The sequence below is a fragment of the Heloderma suspectum genome, chromosome 5, assembly GCF_057233095.1.
Source record: "Heloderma suspectum isolate Gila_16-S chromosome 5, 16-S_ref, whole genome shotgun sequence".
Taxonomy (NCBI): Eukaryota; Metazoa; Chordata; class Lepidosauria; order Squamata; family Helodermatidae; genus Heloderma; species Heloderma suspectum.
This window is the reverse complement of record NC_139462.1, coordinates 223,714,909-223,736,117: the sequence shown is the minus strand read 5'-3', so window position 1 is coordinate 223,736,117 and position 21,209 is coordinate 223,714,909. Positions and strand designations below refer to the sequence as shown.

At 44.1% G+C, this 21,209-nt stretch overlaps 1 protein-coding gene across 7 annotated transcripts in view; it reads left to right on the top strand.

Moving 5' to 3' along the window:
- Nucleotides 1-6,040: 6,040 nt before the first annotated feature.
- Nucleotides 6,041-21,209, top strand: part of LOC146345207 (solute carrier family 22 member 13-like) — a 57,448-nt gene continuing 42,279 nt past the window's right edge. For 2 of the 7 annotated variants that reach the window (XM_084859415.1, XM_084859414.1), the window contains exons 1-2: nt 6,041-6,078; nt 8,333-8,437. Coding sequence is in view for 1 of the 7 variants with exons in the window: in XM_084859410.1 (XP_084715536.1) it covers nt 13,151-13,187 (37 nt within the window). In the remaining 6 variants the exon portion in view is untranslated. Of the gene's footprint in view, nt 6,079-8,332; nt 8,438-12,539; nt 13,188-21,209 lie in introns of those variants that run through there. The other 5 variants (XR_014792473.1, XM_084859410.1, XM_084859416.1 and 2 more) reach the window with 4 other exon arrangements.

Genomic DNA, 21,209 nt, shown 5'->3' with positions numbered 1-21,209 from the left:
TTTATTATTTAGATCTGGCTTATTCTTTTAAAACTATTGTGCCAGCAACCTGGAACTTAAAAACATACTCTGCTACCAACTCCCCCCAATCCCCATACAAACCAGAAGTTGCGTAGTTCATTGAGCTGGGGTAACAAAAATATATTTCTACTTTCTGGTAAATGTTCACTGTGGCTTTTTGTTATTGTTCCTTCTATTGCTCTTTTCCCTGTTTCAACTTTGTTTTCACACCTGCTGGACAAACCAAAACTAAATCAACAACATCTGGTAGCTTAGAGCTTTGGCTCTTGGGAGGTATAGAAATGAAATGAAATGAATGAATAAATAAGATGGCTTTTACCCTAGACAACAGCTAACCAAAAAATAAAAAAAATCCTTGAACACCAAATGACCTAAAAGCTTCCCTATAATTTGTTACTTTTACTTCTTTCATTCCTCCTTCAAGCTGAAAATAGACTTAGGGCACAATCCTATGCATGTTTAGATGGAAAAAGTCCTACAATTCCCAGCATGCCCAGGCAGCCATGCTTGCTGGGACATGCTGGGAGTTGTAGGACATCTTTCCGTCTAAACATGCATAGGATCACACACTTAAGCAACTACAGTTCATAAGGCTATTATGATTCATTTATATTTTTCCTTTTAGCCAGACCTGAAATACCCCATGTCTTATCTTTTCCTGACCCTTTTGCTTGCGTTCCTGCATTCTAGCTTTTTTCTTTCTAGTTAACCTGTCTACGTATCTCTCCAATTGCTTGCCGTTGGTATCATTTGCTTTGCTCTTCCCACTCTTTTATTATTTATTGCTTGTATTTTAGCCTCCTCATTCTATTTATTGCTATACTGACTAGTTATTCTGCCCTGCTCATACCTGACAATATAAACTAGCTTTCTATTTCTTCCCTGTTTTGCATCTGTTAGGGGTAATAGCCATATTGTTTGGCCATATTGTCCCCAAAGTCTCTTAAAATTTTCCACCCTTCTTCTTCTTCTTCTTCTTCTTCTTCTTCTTCTTCTTCTTCTTCTTCTTCTTCTTCTTTTTCTTCATCTCCTCCTCCTCCTCTTTTTAGCCCCACCCCCACATTTCCATTTTTTTTAATTGTTTCAATCATTCTAAGAGGGGGAGTAGTACTGCCGCAAGTTGTGCAACCTGCATACCAGTGGTTCGAGGGTGACTTGACTGATATTGTTTTGTTCACTAGTTCGGGGGTGACTCGACTGGTATTGCTTTGTTCACTAGTGTCAGAGATTCGAGGATGCCTCAATTGGCACTGACCAAATGAAGTTTAAGAAAGGGACCAGTCCCAAAGGTTCAGGATCAGGGGGTCCTACTGGGATTGAGAATGAGGCAATCCTGTTAAAGTGACTGAAACTGCCATTACCTGAGTGGCAAAAGATGTTGGCAGGCTTTGGGCTGTGCCACGGGATGGCAGAGTCTTAGAAGATAAATTCTCACCAGATACGTAATCCTACATAAGATAAGGGAAAAAACTCCAGCAGCAGTAGGATTAGTATATCTAGCAGTCAAGGACAGATGGGATTGATGTTCCCATGAAAAGCAGAGAAGTCAGCAAGCTGAGACAGAACTAGAAAAGAAAACTGATGAGAATACTAAATTAAGAGCACAGCTTTGGATTAAGTAGTAATAGTGCAGGGACTTAAAGATAGAGTACATGTACATAAAAGAGAGGCAGAAAACTGGCAGGAATAATGTGAACATAAAGAAATGGTAGTCAGACAGATGCCAGGGCTTCAAGCTCTTGTGAACATCGTAACACTAAGACCTCCATCAGGATCTAAGGATCCTCTGATGGAGGAATGGCTGCATAAACTAGAACGAGAAATGACATCCGCCAAGTTGCAAGGAGCTTGCATCATGGGGAATGGCCACGCAAGAACTTTGATTTTCGTTGCTTTGATGAGGGTTGCTCAGATAAACCACGCTGCAATTCGCTGAGCTCCAAGGTAGCCTCAATTACCCAAAGAGCCAGGACTGACCCACAACCACTGGCACAGGGCGTGCCAGTGGGCGCCCCGTGAACCACAGTCACTATGAGCACCAGGATCTTAACCCCAGAGGAGGCACAGCAGCTAGTCAGTAGATTGCCAGTGCCGAACCCCAATGACCCCTTAGAGTGGGGATGGGCCGCTTGGAAATTGGCCCAAATGAACAGCCTCCTCCTGAAAGAAGCTAGAATGGTCCTCAGCCAGCACCCCAGGAAGTTTGATACACGACTCCATGGTCACCAAGCAAAACACAAACGAAGCAGCACAGGCATTTCAGGCAAGGGCAGAGCAGGACCAGTTACAACCACAACAGCAGTCAAGGAAATGTCTCCAGGAGACATAAGGTAATTAGCAGCAGAATTAGGACCCCTAAAAGAATCTAGCAGAATTGACTGGGGTGTGGTCGTCATCCAAGCAGTAGAAAATTATGATATGACTGGGACCAAAGTAATGAAGATGATGTGGGCTTGTGCCACTGCACCCTTTACACAGATAGTGAATAGAACTTCTACAGGGACCAGACCATATATGTCCGTACTTGAGGCATTGGCAGAAAATAGCTAGGATGAAAAAAGCTGCAACTGGCAGCTTTAACTTTAACACACAAGCATAGGGAAGATGGGGAACATTTTATGACTATGTTGATGGTAGAACAAATTTTAGCGGGACACAACACCAAACAGGGCACTAATCCGCCTTCTCCTGCTGGACGGGCTGAGAATTTGCATGAAGCGCCTTGGGAAACAAGAGAACCTGCTTGGGAGACTTTAGTGAGAGCAATACAGGGAATAACCAAAAACGGGCTACCACCAGGAGGACAAGAAAAGGTGTCATATGTAGGGCAACCAAGAGCCACTACATATAGTAATAGTGGAGGAGGACAGCAGTGGCCACAAGGACGAAGAAGGAATAAAGGACAAGAAAAGTCACACAGAGGAAGTACTAGAGGAGGGATACAAGGTAGGGATGGGAATGGGTTGTATCCAGATGGAATCCCATTACAACAAAGGAGGAGAGAGGAAATGGATAAGACCGGGGTGAAGTTGTAGAAAACAGAAAAAGAACAAGCTCCCAATACTATGCTATACATCTGGGAACTGAACAATGGGCACTTGATGTGTGTTTTGGTACTTGGAAGTGAGAGAATAAAACAAATGGAAAACAAAAGATGGAAAAAAGAGAGCTAAAATCAACCTTCTGTGTCGCATTTGATTTTATGTGTTATCATGAATGTATCAGTGTTTGTGTATCCATAGTTCATATTAGATTTTAGGTGAATGGGTTCCCGTAGTATGAGTGATGGTGGATTTCAGCCAGGACGTGAGCTATGGAGTAGTAGGGGCCTCAGAAATCTTGCTATAAGCCCTTCTGAAAACTGGGTGAAAAGCCAGCAACAGTCATATCAGAATTTACAACATCCTGTGCAATAATAGAACTATAGCCATTGTAACATCCTTTGGAATAACAACCGGGTTTGTGGTAGGCTCACCCAGGGCATTGCACCTTCAGCGATAAGTCTACTGACTCGTGGGTCAATGACTAAACATTGGTGAGGTGATGCAATGACTGTGGACTAATGGATATAAAGTGGGCCTGGGAACAGTCCCCGATGGAGTTCTCAATACATCAGGAAGGTGTGTGCACCTTGAGACCCCATCATCTCCAGAGCAAAGTCTCACTGAGTGGGGTTGGCCTCCCATTGTGGTGAGTGGTGACTTGAGTATGATTGGATAGCAACTAAATTCCATTTGTATCTGATATCTGTGATTTGAAGTGCAAATTCTATATAAGTTGTTGGTGTAATCAATAGAGCAATCTCAGGTTAGAAGAGCACTTATTTATCTATTTTATTGCAATATTTATATACAGCTCCACATCAAAAGATTTCGGAGTAGTGAACAGCAATAAAAGAATAAGACATCAGGTTGAAACTTTTTAAAAAGACGAATTCCAATAAGGCAAATTTAATAAACTGCAGCTGATCACTCAAGAAAGGCCTCTCGAAATAACAATGTCTTCAGGCACTGAAAGGAACACAACAATGGTGCCTGCCTGACCTCCAAAGGCAGGGAGTTCCACAGGAAGGGGGCCACCACACTGAAGGTGCTTTTCCTGGTGGACTTCAACCAGGCCATGGGTCCACATGGAACCACTTGTGTGCAGCCTCATTTCTCCAACTCTTTCTAGATCCCAGGTCTGGTTGGGACTGATCCCCCTATACCAGACAGATTTGGTTACAGAAGTTAGTGTTTTATTACAGCAGTAGTAGACAGGGACTGTCCTTGGTCAATTGGGAGAACTGAGGTGTATAGAGAACCCCAAGTATCAGGTTGTGATAATCCTCCTGCTGTGGGTCTGATGTTCATCCACAGGCAGTGCCTGTGCAGATTTTTACTGGGTCCGGTTCTCTTTAATTTGTTCATAAATGATCTGGAGTTAGGAGTGAGCAGTGAGGTGGCCAAGTTTTGCTGATGACCTCTCCAAACTGGAGGAATGGGCATTAAAATGGCAAATGTGGCTCAATATAAGCAAGTGTAAAAATCATGCACATTGGGGCAAAAAGCCCTAGCCATATGTACACTGATGCGATCTGAGCTGGTGGTGAATGATCAAGAAAGAGATCTTGGAATTGTGGTGGATAGCTTGATAAAAGTGTCGACCCACGGTGATTCAGCTGTGAAAAAAGGCAAACTCCACAATGGGAATAATTAGGGAAGAGATTGAAAATAAAGCTGCCAATATCATAAAGCTGTTATACAAATTTGTGGTGTGATTACACCTGGAATGCTGTGTACAGGTCTGATCACTACACCTGAAAAAAGGATATTGCAGATCTGGAGGAGGTGCAGAAAAGGGCAACCAAAATGATCAAAGGGCTGGAGCAACTCCTCTACGAGGAAAGGTTACACTGTTTGGGGCATTTTAGCTTAGAGAAAAGGCAAGGAACGAGGGACATGGTAGAGGACCATAGAATTATGCATGGTGTGGAACAAGTGGATAGGGAGAAAATATTGCTCCTTACTTGTGTTTTCTCTAAGCTAAAAAGCCCCAGTGTAACCTTTCCTCACAGTGGGGTTGCTCCAGCCCCTTGATTATTTTGGTTACCCCTTTCTGCACCTTTTCCAGATCTACAATATCCTTCTTAAGGTGCAGTGATCAGAACTCTACACAGGATTCCAAGTGTTCTCCCGCTCTCATAATACTAAAACCTGGGATCATCCAACAAAGCTAAATGTGCCAGACACAGCAGTTAAACTATGGAATTTGTTACCACAAGATGTAGTGATGGCCACCAGTTTGGATGGCTTTAAAAAGGGGTTGGACAAATTAACGGAGGAGAAGGCTATCAATGGCTACCAGTCCAGATAGCTGGCTATATATTCTGTTTTCTTTCTTTTATTGTTCACTGCTTGGGAGTCCTGTTGGATGTAGAGTGGTATATAAATCTTGTAAATAAAAATAAAATATCAGCTCCACTATCAGAGTCAGCACGCCTCTGTATACCAGTTGCTGCGGGATACAATTGGGAGGATGCTACTCCAGTCATGTTCCGTTGTAGCTTCCTATAGGCATCTGGTTGAGCACTATACAAACAGAATGATGGACTAGAAAGACCTTTGGTCTGATCCAGCATGACTCTTATGTTCCATTTTGGATCAAGCTGTGTGTGTGTGTGTGTGTGTGTGAGAGAGAGAGAGAGAGAGAGAGAGAGAGAGAGAGAGAAAGTGTTGGTGCTGGGAAAAGCAGTCCTTCAGAAGCAACAGGTTTGTGTTGCCTGTCCATCATCAGTTTAAGAACGCAAGCCCACTTCTACACTCTTGCTCTGTTTCAGCCATGTAATTAGTATTGTGACATCTCGCCTGATGCAGTAGGCGCATTGCTTTCATTAGCAGGTAGAGATCTTAGTCATGACAGGACAGGCCCAATCCAGGGCGTGTTGGCTTCCTACTAATGTCACAACCACTGCTGTTGGTCTGTTCTTGGCTATCTCAAAACAACATTCTCTTCTGTGGCTTCCTTTTCTTTCCTTCTTGCTGTGGTACCAGTAGAAGGGAGTGAGGCTGCTAAAAAGTAAGTAGTACCAGCAAAGGCTTGTGTGACACTTGATGGTGAGGTGGAATAAATGTGTGAAACTGGATGCTTCTAGCTTGCTTCCACCTTCTGGCAGGGGCAACGAATTTGTGGGATCTCCTTTCCTGGAGGCTTTTGAGGCTGCATGAACCTTCTCTGGGCATGGCTTAACACTCGGGATCACTGTTGGCTCAGGAATTGGGCTGGAAGGAGTGCTAAAACTGCCTACGTTGTGGAGTAATTGCGGAGGGAGGTGTGCCTGCCCGCCCCCATCGCTACCTGCCTTTTGGAGGGTGGCAAAGGCGATTTTATTCCACTGAGGGTGCTCTTAATTTGGCCTCATTGATGTTTTGACCGCTGGGGTTTTTGTTTGTTGATTTATTGTGAACTGCCTTGAGTATATTTCAGTGCAGAAAGGTGGTATAAAAATGTAAAGAAAGAAAGAAAATGTGAAGCTCTGGGTTTTCCCTGGATGTTATCATCACTGACCTGGAAGCTTGGAGTGGAAACAACAAACGAGGCTGGTCTTAGGGGTGGGAGAACTGGGTGGTCACCTGGGGCACCCAGCTGAAGGGGTGGGGTGCCAAACTGAGCTGAGAGGGGCACCAAGCTGAACTGAAGGAGCTCCAAGCTGAGCTCACTGGCTGTGTGTGTGTGTTTTTAACATACTGTCTGCAGTGAGCTAAAGGGGCAAAAAGAAAGCGTCTGTAGCCTTTGTTTCAAGGTTCTACAGGTTGATTGGGTACTAACTACAAAAATGATCTTCCTTCAGTTAGCTTTAAAGTAGGTTCCTTTTTGAATTTCAGCTTTGATGTCATCTGTACTACGTAAAAATCAGTGGAACACAGGTTCACTTTGAGGCAACGTTGCCGAGCACTTAGCACTTCAAATACAGCCCGTGCATGCAATAATTCTCTCATGTGGCCCCCAGATTTGTAAACATATGCATGGGTCCTTGCAGGGGGCAGCAGCAGGGCCCCCAATATCACACCTGCACCAGGTCTTCTAAACCCTCTGGGTGGCCCTGAAAAGCTGGCCACGGGGGCGGGGGTACCAAAAGTACTCCTCGCCCATTATGCTATATATCCCAGGGCCAGCCCTGACAACAAACACTGTTTGAAGGTCCAAGAATGGCTGGTGGCATCCCTGGATCCCTCCAGTATGTTCATGGCTGATCTGACATTCAATCTGGGATTTTCTTCCAGCTCATGGTCTTAACTGAGCTCTGCGCAACCAGGTGCTCTGCAGATGTGTTGGACTACAACTCCCAACATCCCCCAGCAAGCCATGCTGGGAGTTCTAGTCCAACACATCTAGAGGACACCAGGCTGGCGAAAGCTCTCTTAACAAGATCAGCTCTTACAGTTCTGCACAGGAAACTTCTCCAGCATGCAACCCACATGGAGATTGTCTCGTGTGATATGGTCACATTAATTAAATTAAATTTCACATTTAATTACCCATGGAGGTGTGTGTGGGGTTGAACGAGTTAGGGATTACAGTGTGACTCCTCTCTCCCAATGTAGGAGAGAAGCTTTGGCTATTGGGCGGTATAGAAATGTAATAAATACATTAATAAAATAAATGATACATCTAATGTTGCAGCCATCCTGCTGATCATACTCCACCACTGCTGAAGGCTGGTGGCTCTGAAGTCAGTGGGGCGATGAATCCACCCCAGGTTTCAGTCAGAACCAGTCAGAACTCTAAAGGAGCTCTCCAAGGTGCAAAGACTTCAGAGCCACCAGCCTCCACTGTCCACCACAGAGTTGTGTAATAGTCATAATAGACCAATGGACTATGGCCAACTCCTCAGTGTGCCAAATATAACTGCCAGCCCGGTGCATCATTTGCTTAAGGTCCTGGTTGAAAATCAGCTGCCCTGTGGGGAAGAGAAGCAAGTGGAGGGTAGGAACTGACCCCTTCCCCAAGACTTTCCTGCCATGGTGGGAAATATGAGACACCGGCAGATTCCAGCAAGGCCACAGAAGGCCGAGGCCCCACCCTGTAAGGCCAGCATAGTTGGAAGGGATTCTGAATCTCTTTTCAGTCCTAGGCACTTGGCTGTAAGGGAAACCCGAAAGGTCATTTAGACCAACCCCAACCCCCTAAAACTATAATCTTGTAACTAAGGTTGCTTCCAGATGAGACTTTTGTGGTGCCATCAGCCTTCCTCATTCACGGACGCTTACAGAGGATCCAGACAATGTCGTCTTCTACTTGTGACCCTCCCATGTCTTTTTCCTTAATGCAGATAATCAATTAAGGAGAAAAAGATGGAACAGCTGCACAATGTCTTCTAATTGCTAGTGGCTAGTGCTAGGAGCCCACCATCTGGAAACATCCAAACAACTCGTGTGTGAGTTTGCTTTTTTCCTCCTCCATCCCAATCCCTTTTCCTTTTGTGTTGTGTCTTTTAGATTTTAAGCCTGAGGGCAGGGACTGTCTTATCACTGATTATTCTAAGCCTTTTGTTGGGAGAAGAATGAGTTAAATATGCTTTAAATCAATAAATCTTTGCTGGTCTCCTCCTGCTCACAATGGCAAGGATCCAAGAACTGGATCCAAATTGATATTCATCTATTGTGGCTTCCTTTCTAAGTACCTTGGGAACTATGCTTCTAGGAATGGACCAGTGTTCTTCAAAAGAAAATGTTCTTGGCAAAACCCTTGGGAAAAGATTATCACTAACTAGATGAATAAAACTTGACAAAAGCAATTGAGGTTAGGGCTGGGCCAAATGATTTGGCCCACACCTTTTCTCTCTTTTTTGCAACTTTCGGGACTGGTGTGAGTGAGGAGTTGCAAAACTGTCAAATGTCAGGTCCCAGATTAAAAAGGTTTATTGAGATTAGGGGGGATTAGTGGGAAACAGATAGATAGCATACAAAAAAGTAGAACAGTTTAATCTCTAAATCAGGAGTGGGGAACCTCGAGTGTGGGGGCCAAATCTGGCCCTCCGTGGTTCCTCTCTGCCATTTGGCAGTTTCCTCACTTTTGTGTAGTTACATCACCAAAACAGAGGACCAAAGAGGGCACATTTTTACAGATAATTTGCACGTGCTGATTTATACGTAGAGATGGAAATTGAGAAATAATAACTATCATTTAAATAGAAATAATCTCCCTATAGCATCCCCTGCTGCAAATGTGCACAGCAGAAATGCTGGCTGTGCTTTCAGCTAGTATTTGAACGAGACTCTACACACCTACAGTTGAGGGGTATTTACACACATGTTGGTTGATTGTGTGAATGGTGGCAGGACTGCTGCATGTGTTGGGGGAGGGGCTAGCCCATACAGTCTTGTGATCCCCCCCATTCTTCCTATGTGTGAAGGGGTGGGTGTCATCTCAGCCCCCTTAAGTGTGTGTTCTATGGAACTGCCTGTTGATCTGAATTCCTCTTTTTTTTTAATGGCTGCTGTTTAGTTCATTTTTACTGCTATTGGATATTTTGATTTAACATGTTTTATTGTTCTTAAATGCTTTACTCTTACATATTCTGATTGGGAGCTGCCATATATGTATTTGTGGCCAGAAAGAGGTGGAAGACATTTTTCCATTATGTATTGTATTTTTATTTCTTATGTATTATATCCTTCTCTGAGGGATAGGTTTCCAAATGAGATCCTTGAATTAGTTCCTTATACTATAGCTAATGTGTTAGCTGCAAAGTGTTTAGGTTTGCCCTTGCAGCCCAACTAGATACAAATGTAGTATAAAAAATGGGATTCTATGTTCTGTGGATTATCTTTTAATTGGATTATGTTCTACATTTGTGATGACCAATGGTTCTTAGCAAATACATTTGACTGACTGAATTTGAGTGACTGACTCCACTGTGCATCTCCCGCTGGGGTCAAAGGTGCTGGGGTATAAATGTTGTTGTTGTTCAGTCGTTAAGTCGTGTCCGACTCTTCGTGACCCCATGGACCATAGCACACCAGGCCTTCCTGTCCTCCGCTCTTTCCTGGAGTGTGCTCAAGTTCATATTCATTGCATTGGTGATGCTATCTAGCCATCTCATCCTCTGCCGTCCCTTTCTCCTTTTGCCTTCAATCTTTCCCAGCATCAGGGTCTTTTCCAGGGAGTTTTCTCTCCACGTTAGGTGGCCAAAATATTTGAGCTTCAGCTTCAGTATCTGTCCTTCCAATAAGCACTCAGGGTTGATTTCCTTTAGGATGGACTGATTTGACCTCCTTGCAGTCCAGGGGACTCATAAGAGTCTTCTCCAGCCCCACAGTTCAAAAGCATCGATTCTTCAGCGCTCACAGCCTTCCTTATAGTCCAGGCCTCTCACAGCCATACCTTGCTACTGGGAAAACCAGAGCTTTGATTATACGAACCTTTGTCGGCAAGGTGATGCCTCTGCTTCTTACTATGCTGTCTAGGTTTGCCATAGCTTTCCTCTCAAGGAGGAAGCGTCTTTTAATTTCATGGCTACAATCACCGTCTGTGGTGATCTTGGAGCCCAAGAAAATAAAATCTGTCACTGCTTCCATTTCTTCCCCTTCTATATGCCAGGAAGCGATGGGGCCAGATGCCATGATCTTCGTTTTTTTAATGTTGAGTTTCAAACCAGCTTTTGCACTCTCCACTTTCACCCTCAACAAGAGGCTCTTTAGATCCTCTTTGCTTTCTGCCATTAGGGTGGTATCGTCTGTGTATCTGAGGTTGTTGATAATTCTCCCAGCAATCTTAATTCTGACCTGTGATTCATCCAACCCGGCGTTTCTCATGATGTACTCTGCATATAAGTTAAATAAGCAGCGCGACAATATGCAGCCTTGTCGTACTCCTTTCCCAATTTTGAACCAATCGATTGTTCCATGTCTGGTTCTTACTGTTGCTTCTTGACCCTCGTACAGGTTTCTCAGGAGACAGGTAAGGTGGTCTGGTACTCTCATCTCTTTAAGAATTTTCCAGAGTTTGTTGTGATCCACACAATCAAAGGCTTTAGCGTAGTCAATGAAGCAGAAATAGATGTGTTTCTGGAATTCTCTTGCTTTCTCCATGATGCAGCGGATATTGGCAATTTGATCTCTAGTTCCTCTGCCTCTTCGAAACCCAGCTTGTACTTCCGGTAGTTCTCGGTTCACATACTGCTGAAGCCTAGCTTGTAGGATTTTGAGCATCACCTTGCTGGCATGTGAAATTAGTGCAATTGTATGGTAGTTTGAACACTCTTTGGCATTGCCCTTCTTTGGAATTGGAATGTAAACTGACCTTTTCCAGTCTTGTGGCCACTGTTGAGTGTTCCAAATTTGTTGGCATATAGAGTGCAGCAATTTAACAGCATCATCTTTTAGGATCTTAAATAGCTCAGCTGGAATACTGTCATCTCCGCTAGCTTTGTTGTTAATAATGCTTCCTAAGGCCCACTTGACTTCACTCTCTAGGTTGTCCGGCTCAAGTTCAGTTGTAGCAGCCATATCGGGGGTCAGACTAAGTAGCCTCATGCAGTCTCATGCTTCATGTTCTTGCTGAGCTCTTTCTCCCTTGAATATATTGTTGTAAGCTGAGGAGACACAGGAATTCCTTATCTTGTCAAAGGTCATACAATTGTATATCTTGTTCTCTGCTGTTCTCTTCTGTTCTCTCCTTATCATGGCTACCCTATAACCCAGTTCTTGTATTATAAACAATAGTGCTAAGAGAAGAAATGTTGAGGATTGCAACCCCATGCGGGAGGGGGAGGAGGAGCCATTTCATATGTGTCACAATGTCTATAAAACCAATGTGCTAATGTAAATCGGGACTTCTGGCTCTTTGGAAATGATTCCAGCCTTAAGCCCGCGCGTTAAATAAAGAATCTCTTTTTCCTTCACTCCGTGGTCTCTCTGACTCTGGGTTCAGCAACATAAATGGTGCCGTGACTCGGATGTGGCAGGCTCTGAGCCAGACAGGTGGCAGTTGCCTGCTCTTGATCGCCGCACCGGGAAGACGAGCTCGGCGCACGCCTCCCTTTCTTGGCGCCACCAACCTTTTTGTCGAGTGAATGGGAGAAAGCCTGCACCGGGATCGCCCAAACGGCAGCGAGCGGCAAGAGAACCTTGAGAAGCGGAGGAAGGAACTTGAGCCCTGCCTATATTGCAGCTGCAATTGAGTTGAAACCCACATTGGAAGCCTTCAGGAGAAAGGCAAGTATATGGGAAAAAGAGGGCCCCGCCTTTAGGGAGAAAGGCCACTGGGCAGAAAAAAAGAGGGCCCCGCCTTATGAAGAAGGTCAGTGTTGGTGGTATACGTATACAAAAGAACCTACTCCTTGCGAGTAGAAGGGGGGCCTGATCACACCCCCGAGTGGGCGCCAGTACCCAGCACGCCAGTACTCAGTAGGAAGCTGAGGAAGCTGGGGAAGCCGCTTTCCGCTCTGGTAAAAAGTGGGAAAAGTGGGTGGCAGGGACATATGGATGTTGTGGAGAGACTGATGATTGTGTGAGTGGCTACTGCGGTTTCTGACGCATACCGTTGACCGTCCGGGTGCCCAGGCCAGTAGCAAAGTGCGTGGTGTGTAAAATCCTCTTGTGTCGGCCAGTGAGACCCCTTACTCACTGACCAATTCCCATTCCCTAATTGTGTCTGTCTTCAATTTAGGAGGGAGGCTATGGGTGGTAGGGGAAGCAAACCTTGCACCCCCTTGAGATGTATGTCAAACAAAGAAGGAAAAAGGTTTTTTTTTAAAGATTCAGAATAGAAAGAGAAAACAGCAAAAAGCTCAAGGTCGAGCTGAGAGGAAAAAAAAAAACAAGATCTGAGGCTGTTAATTAGAAAAATGTTGCAGGACAGTCTGGCTTTTAACAAAGCGTGGGAGCGTGAGAGTGTAAGGCCGAAGACGTAGCTGTTAGCCTAGCGCGCCGAGAGAGGGGGGCAGGAAAATTGCCCACAACGTTCTGAGTTGTGCAACATCATCACTTCGCCTAATTGAGATGAAATCCCTAAGAAATGGAAACTGAAAATGAAGACCCAGAAGATGAAGGCAAAATAGAAAATAAAGGTGAAGAATCAGCCCCCAGAGCACAGGCTAGACCCCTCTTCGAGTGAAAAGTGTGCCATAAGACTGTCCCAAAGCAGAATGAAGCGGAAAGACCATGTTGAAGATCTCTGTCAAGGTAACCGTGTTTAGCTTTGAACTGTGTTAGAATTGCATAGAGCCTGTAGCTACTAACCATCGGCTATATTATTTCTGAAGAGCGTAACCATTACGCTTTTGCCGTGGGATTCCCTGCAATAAAGAAATCTCACTGATTTAAGTGTCCAGTGTTACACTGCCTAAGTGTGTGCTGAAGAGACCGAGAAACCAGACAGCATGTTCTTAGCCAAGCCAAAAATCACGCTACTACCATGCTCCTGAAAGCTGCAATAAACTGTGTAAGCTGGGAGACCCAACCTGATTGAGAAGAAAAGAAAATATTGGAGCAACTGTCTTAAAAAACAATGAGATCTGTGTAGCTGGCTGGCTGACGCTGTCAGTGATGTTACAACTTTAAATTAAGACTGTTTTCCTGTTTGAGACCCCAGCGAAGAAAGCTGACCCGAGTTATTTGTTGCCCGTGCCAAAGCAAGAATTTGGCTGCCCTGTACCTCATCGTGTCCTGTTTTGAGCTTGGGATTTACAAATACAAACAAACTGAGAAGCTTGCCTTTGAAGTCCTGCAAATCACCCCACCGCCTCCCCGAAGATTAATGGCTGCCTCAAAAATGCAAGTATAAGGCGATGCCCATAACCCCCAAGCGTCCTGAGTTTCGGCACTCAGTGTTTCAGTGCTTTCGTGTACCAGGTTAGAAAAGAAAAAAAAAAAAGAGTAAGTTTTTAAAATGTCTGTGAGAGAACCTGACAGAAGTAAAATAAAATTTACAGAGGAGTTGCCCAGGTTAAAGCGTCACGGCTAGAGAGCTGAGCTGTGCCGCTCTGTTTAGACAGAGGCCTTGCTAAAAAGTTAAAGGCCCTTGTCTGTCAAAAGGGGTGTAGGGCCACACTTTCCCTTTTTAAACTGATGCAGAAGTGGAGAGCCTTTGCTGGAAACATCGCATCTTCATTGCCCAGAGCCTTCTCTGTTTGCCTCCATCATCATCTGGGCTTTTTAGAGACACTCTGCACATGGACTAAAATTTTAAATTGTCAAAGACTTGCCATGGACAGTGCTGTGAAGCTTTTGATAAACTTGAACTCTCATCGCTGTGGACCGTGTGTCTGTGTTTGTAGTCAGCTCAGTGTACAGCAGGCTGAGTTTGATCTATGACTTTTAGATTTCCTTCTGCCAGAACTCATGCAGCATGGAGTTGCCGATGCAAAAATGGTGACCTAGAACTCTTTGCGTGTGTGGGTATGCCCGTCCCTTGATTTTAACGGGCCCTGAGCTTTCAGCCAGAAGAGCAGTATGATTGCTGGATCTGCTCCATCATGCCTTACCATGCAAAAAGTGTTTTCCATTCATTGTGTTAAATTGCAGAAAAAGTTTGTTGTATATATTTTATGATTTCTTAGATATCATAAAATATATGTGATATTTGCAGATTAGTGTTAGTTGCAACTCCAAATGATACTAAGTGTGGTTCCCGATGGATGACAAGGAAAAAGGAAAAGGCAAGAGGCAAAGAAAAAACATTTGAAAAAAGGAAGCGTGGCCATAGTTGCCCCCAGGGTAAATTAAAAGCAGCTGATTGTGCCTGGAGCTTATTACCTGGGGTAAAGTAGCCACAATAATGTAATAGTTCTTTAAGATGAAGAAAATGTAACTAGAAGGAGAAGAAGAGCCTATCCCAAATGTGTGTCATTGGGACTAGTGTAAGGCAGAAAGGTTTAAGTAAGTGAGTTTAACTTGAAAAAGACAAATAAAGAGACAAGGCTGGTGCATGGAGCAGAAAGTTTTATATAAAAAGTTTGAAACATGATCTGCAATACAGGCAGATCAGCAAAGAAAAAGAAAGCAAAAGAAAGAAAAAAATTGTCTTCCCATACTAATAAATAAAAGTGTTATCAAGCACTTTGGGAAGCGAAGTTGTTTACAGGAAGCTGTGCCTGAGAACCAAACACTTCTAGCCTATGCTGAAAATGCTTGCTAGTGTTGTGCTGCCTCATGGGTAACATGTATGGTATAAAAACCCATTTAGCCCAATAGCTCGTGGTTCAGAGAAGCTGTCTGATCCAGCTATTAAGTATGCCTGTGTGCTGTAAGTTACCCAATAAAGTCTCCTTGTAAGTAACCCCCCCCCCCCCGCTGGAATCCCAAAACACAAGTGGGGATTCCATTTAAACCCTGCTGTTAGAAGCCGTAAAGGCAGGTATGAAGAAGTCAGTTAATATGACCAAAGTGTCTAAAGTGCTGCAAGGTGCCACCGAGGCCCCAGAGCGTACTTGGAGCATCTTTCAAATGCCTATCGCCAGTATACCCCCCTCAACCCAGAGGCCCAAGAAGACGTGGACGAAAGAAAAAAGAAGAAGACCCGGCAGAGGCAGAAGATTCTTAAAAAAGAACCAGTGTGCCCAGTGTGGACAAGATGGACATTAGTGGCATGAATGCCCAAATAAAATAAATCAAATACACAAAGGAGAAAACCAAAGGGGCCAGAATGGGCGAATCACAGAAGCTCATCCTTTCCAACCAAGAGTTAAAGTATGAGTTAAAGAGGGAAAAATAACCCTTTGACTCCCAGATGGAGAAGACTGAAAACTGTCATACTTTCCACCCCCGCAGCTATGAAAGCAGCTGGAGTTAAATCCTGGATACATTGGACACGAGTCAAGAGAGCGAGAGGGGGAGAGTAGACTGTAAACAGAAATCCTGAAAATCCTTTAAAAATCATTCTAAAAAAGCAGTAAGAAGACTCAGGCTAGACCTTACTGTGGACACACCGGGAGACTGTCCCCCTGTGTACGGTCAGACCTGCAACTGGAGAATTGAAGAAGGGGACTAGACCCTACTGCAGCTTGCCAGGTGAATAGCTGCCCAGCGTACGGTCAGATCCCAAAAAAGATCAAACATGCGTGTTGTAGTGTTAGTAGTGTTGCATTGTGTTTCCTTAATAAGGTGCAAAAAGGGGGGCCAGCCCCTGAAAGGAAAAGTTTGTCCCAGTGATTTGCTGATAATTACTGGCTTCACCTGGCTAACATCACGAGAGTAAAACATTTTTGTTTGCCAAGAGGTATACCTGCAAACAGGCTTATTAACTCTTGCTTAATACCTGTCTGTAGACATCCTGGGAAAATTCAAAAAGATACCATGTTAAGAGTTTATAGTGTAAGTTTAACTTATTCCCAAAATGCTAATTGGGGCGTGGTTGCAAAGATCCTACCCCCTACAGAGTTCACTCTACGCACCCCCATCGTTGCTGAAACAAATGCTACGTGTGCACGAATGCTTAATTGTCAAAAATTTTCCAGAAAATATAAAGCTATCCCTGGCCCCCTTCCACTGTAATAAAATTCAAAACATATCTTTTAATGATGCCCACATACTTTTGCCTCATAGATGGTTTTAGACATGTAGTTCCCGCACTTGGTCATTCATTCCTGCCAACTTGTCTAATAACCACCCATGTTGCCTCAGCCGCCAATTGAACTGGTGCCAATTCTTCCCCTGTGGCCTGAGAAAATCCGTCAACGGCAGCCTCGAGCACTCCAACTAACTAAAAATTGTAATAGTCATGTGCAGTTATATTCTGACTCAGAAAAATTGGCCTTAGCAATGTCACTAGTTGGGGTTCCAGGTTTAGCCTTGGCTAATGGTCTAAAGATCAACTGGTTAGCTTGCAGCTTAGCCAAAAGCAAAAATGCCACCTCACGAGCACTGTCATTGTTAAATAAAGAGTTGCGTGATCTAAGAGGTGCAGTTCTAGAAAATAGAGCTGGTATAGATTACCTCTTCCTTCTTCATCATTTAAGTTGTGAGACACACCAAAAGCTCTGTTGTTTTAACTTAACTGATAATGGCAATGCTGTAGATGAACAGATCAACAAGCTGCACAATATAGTAGCTAACAAAACAATAAGACAAAACAATTAGCTCAATTAGTTAACCCCTTGGCTTCCAGATCTTAGCTGGCTTGAAGCATTGTTCATCTTAATTCTACCAGTGTTGTTCATAAAAGTACTGTTATGTCTCTGCGTTCCTTGTCTTATGCGCTGTTTAACCAATCTGTTTTACGTCTCAGCTAGTGAAACTGCTGCCCTCTACGCTCTAATAGCCCAACAAGAGGCTAAGTAATATGTATGTCACAAAAAGCTTTGTATAGTTATCAAAAATGCTATAATTGTAATGAAATTATGCATTTAAGGGGGGAATGTAGCAGCCATATCGGGGGTCAGACTAAGTAGCCTCATGCAGTCTCATGCTTCATGTTCTTGCTGAGCTCTTTCTCCCTTGAATATATTGTTGTAAGCTGACGAGACACAGGAATTCCTTATCTTGTCAAAGGTCATACAATTGTATATCTTGCTCTCTGCTGTTCTCTTCTGTTCTCTCCTTATCATGGCTACCCTATAACCCAGTTCTTGTATTATAAACAATAGTGCTAAGAGAAGAAATGTTGAGGATTGCAACCCCATGCGGGAGGGGGAGGAGGAGCCATTTCATATGTGTCACAATGTCTATAAAACCAATGTGCTAATGTAAATCAGGGCTTCTGGCTCTTTGGAAGTGATGCCAGCCTTAAGCCCGCACGTTAAATAAAGAATCTCTTTTTCCTTCACTCCATGGTCTCTCTGACTCTGGGTTCTGCAACACAGTGACCACACTATCATGGCTATCAGGGACATTCAGATCTTTCCTGTATAGTTCTTCTGTGTATTCTTGCCACCTCTTCTTAATCTCATCTGCTTCTGTTAAGCCCCTGCCTTCTTTGTCCTTTATCATGCCCATCTTTGCACAAAACGTTCCCTTGAGATCTCCGATTTTCTTGAAAAGCTCTCTAGTCTTTCCCATTCTGTTGTTTTCCTCGATTTCTTTGCATTGTTCATTTAAGAAGGCCTTCTTGTCTCTCCTTGCTATTCTCTGGAACTCTGCATTCAGTTGGATATATCTTCCCCTTTCTCCCTTGCTTTGCGCTTCCCTTCTTTCCTCAGCTACTTGTAAAGCCTCATCAGACAGCCACTTGGCTTTCTTGCATTTCTTTTTCTTTGGGATGGATTGAGTTGCTGCCTCCTGAACAATGTTACGGACCTCCGTCCATAGTTCCTCAGGCACTCAGTCTATCCGGTCTAATCCCTTAAATCTATTCCTCACCTCCACTGTATATTCATAAGGGATATGATTTAGGTCATACCTGAATGGTTTAGTGGTTTTCCCTACGTTCTTCAATTTAAGCCGAAATTTTGCAATAAGAAGCTCATTATCTGAGTCACAGTCAGCTCCAGGTCTTGTTTTTACTGACTGTATAGAGCTTCTCCATCTTTGGCTGCAAAGGACATAATCAATCTGATTTCGATATTGACCATCTGGTGATGTCCATGTGTAGAGTCGCCTCTTGTGCTATTGGAAAAGAGTGTTTGCTATGATCAGCGTGTTCTCTTGGCAAAACTCTATCAGCCTTTGTCCTGCTTCATTTTGTGCACCAAGGCCATGCTTGCCTGTTATCCTGGTGATTTCTTGACTTCCTACTTTAGCATTCCAATCCCCTATGATGAAGAGGACATCTTTTTTTGGTGTTAGTTCTAGAAGGTGTTGTAGGTCTTCATAGAACCGATCAACCTCAGCTTCTTCGGCCTCAGTGGTTGGGGCATAGACTGTGATGTTGAATGGTTTGCCTTGGATTCGTACTGAGATCATTCTATCGTTTTTGAGATTGTACCCCAGTACTGCTTCCCCCCCCCCTTCATGGATCACTGCCTTGTTGTGGCGAAGGGGCTTGTGTAACTCAGTGAAGCCATAAGCTATACTGTGCAGGGCCACCCAAGACGGACAGGTCATGGCGGAGACTTCTGACAAAATGTGGTCCACTGGAGAAGGAAGTGGCAACGCACTCCAGTATTCTTGCCAAGAAAACCCCATGGAATGTATCACAAGGCTAAAAGAGATGACGCCAGAAGATGAGACCCTCAGGTCGGAAGGTGTCCAATATACTACTGGGGAAGAGCAGAGGGAATTTCCAAGTAGCGCCAGAAAGAGTGAAGCGGCTGGGCCAAAGCCGAAAGGACACTCAGCTGTGGATGTGTCTGGTGGTGAAAAGAAAATCCGATGCTGTGAAGAACAATATTGTTTAGGAACCTGGAATGTCAGATCAATGAATCAAGGTAAGCTGGAGGTGGTCAAACATGAGATGGCAAGACTGAACATCGACATCTTGGGAATCAGCGAACTAAAATGGACAGGCATGGGCGAATTTAATTCAGGTGACCATCATATCTACTACTGTGGGCAAGAATCCCTTAGAAGAAATGGAGTAGCACTCATAGTCAACAAAAGGGTGGGAAAAGCAGTACTGGGGTACAATCTCAAAAACGATAGAATGATCGTTTCTAGAAAACGGAGATCTCAAGGGAAGGTTTTGTGCAAAGACGGGCATGATAAAGGACAAAGAAGGCAGGGACATAACAGAAGCAGATGCGATTAAGAAGAGGTGGAAAGAATACACAGAAGAACTATACAGGAAAGATCTGAATGTCCCTGATAGCCATGATAGTGCGGTCACTGAACTTGAGCCGGACATCCTAGAGAGTGAAGTCAAGTGGGCCTTAGGAAGCATTACTAACAACAAAGCTAGAGGAGATGACAGTATTCCAGCTGAGCTATTTAAAATCCTAAAAGATGATGCTGTTAAAGTGCTGCATTCAATATGCCAACAAATTTGGAACACTCAACAATGGCCGCAAGACTGGAAAAGGTCAGTTTACATTCCAATTCCAAAGAAGGGCAACGCCAAAGAGTGTTCAAACTACCGCACAATTGTGCTCATTTCACATGCCAGCAAGGTGATGCTCAAAATCCTACAAGCTAGGCTTCAGCAGTATGCGAACCGAGAACTACCGGAAGTACAAGCTGGGTTTCAAAGAGGCAGAGGAACTAGAGATCAAATCGCCAACGTGCGCTGGATCATGGAGAAAGCAAGAGAATTCCAGAAACACATCTATTTCTGCTTCATTGACTATGCTAAAGCCTTTGATTGTGTGGATCACAACAAACTGTGGCAAATTCTTAAAGTGATGGGAATACCAGACCACCTTACCTGTCTCCTGAGAAACCTGTACGAGGGTCAAGAAGCAACAGTAAGAACCAGACATGGAACAACCGATTGGTTCAAAATTGGGAAAGGAGTACGACAAGGCTGCATGTTGTCGCCCTGCTTATTTAACTTATATGCAGAGTACATCATGAGAAATGCCGGGTTGGATGAATCACAGGTCGGAACTAAGATTGCCGGGAGAATTATCAACAACCTCCGATATGCAGATGATACTACCCTAATGGCAGAAAGCGAAGAGGATCTCAAGAGCCTCTTGTTGAGGGTGAAAGAGGAGAGTGCAAAAGCTGGTTTGAAACTCAACATTAAAAAAACGAAGATCATGGCATCTGGCCCCATCACTTCCTGGCATATAGAAGGGGAAGAAATGGAAGCAGTGACAGATTTTATTTTCTTGGGCTCCAAGATCACCGCAGACGGTGACTGTAGCCATGAAATTAAAAGACGCTTGCTCCTTGGGAGGAAAGCTATGGCAAACCTAGACAGCATAGTAAGAAGCAGAGACATCCCCTTGCCGACAAAGGTCCGTCTAATCAAAGCTATGGTTTTCCCAGTAGTAATGTATGGCTGTGAGAGCTGGACTATAAGGAAGGCTGAGTGCCGAAGAATTGATGCTTTCGAACTGTGGTGCTGGAGAAGACTTTTGTCCCCTGGACTGCAAGGAGGTCAAATCAGTCAATCCTAAAGGAAATCATCCCTGAGTGCTCATTGGAAGGACAGATACTGAAGCTGAAGCTCCAATATTTTGGCCACCTAATGCGAAGAGAAAACTCTCTGGAAAAGACCCTGATGCTGGGAAAGACTGAAGGCAAAAGGAGAAGGGGATGGCAGAGGATGAGATGGCTAGAACATGGAACAACCGATGCAATGAATATGAACTTGAGCACGCTCTGGGAGAGAGCGCAGGACAGGAAGGCCTGGCGTGCTATGGTCCATGGGGTCACGAAGAGTCGGAC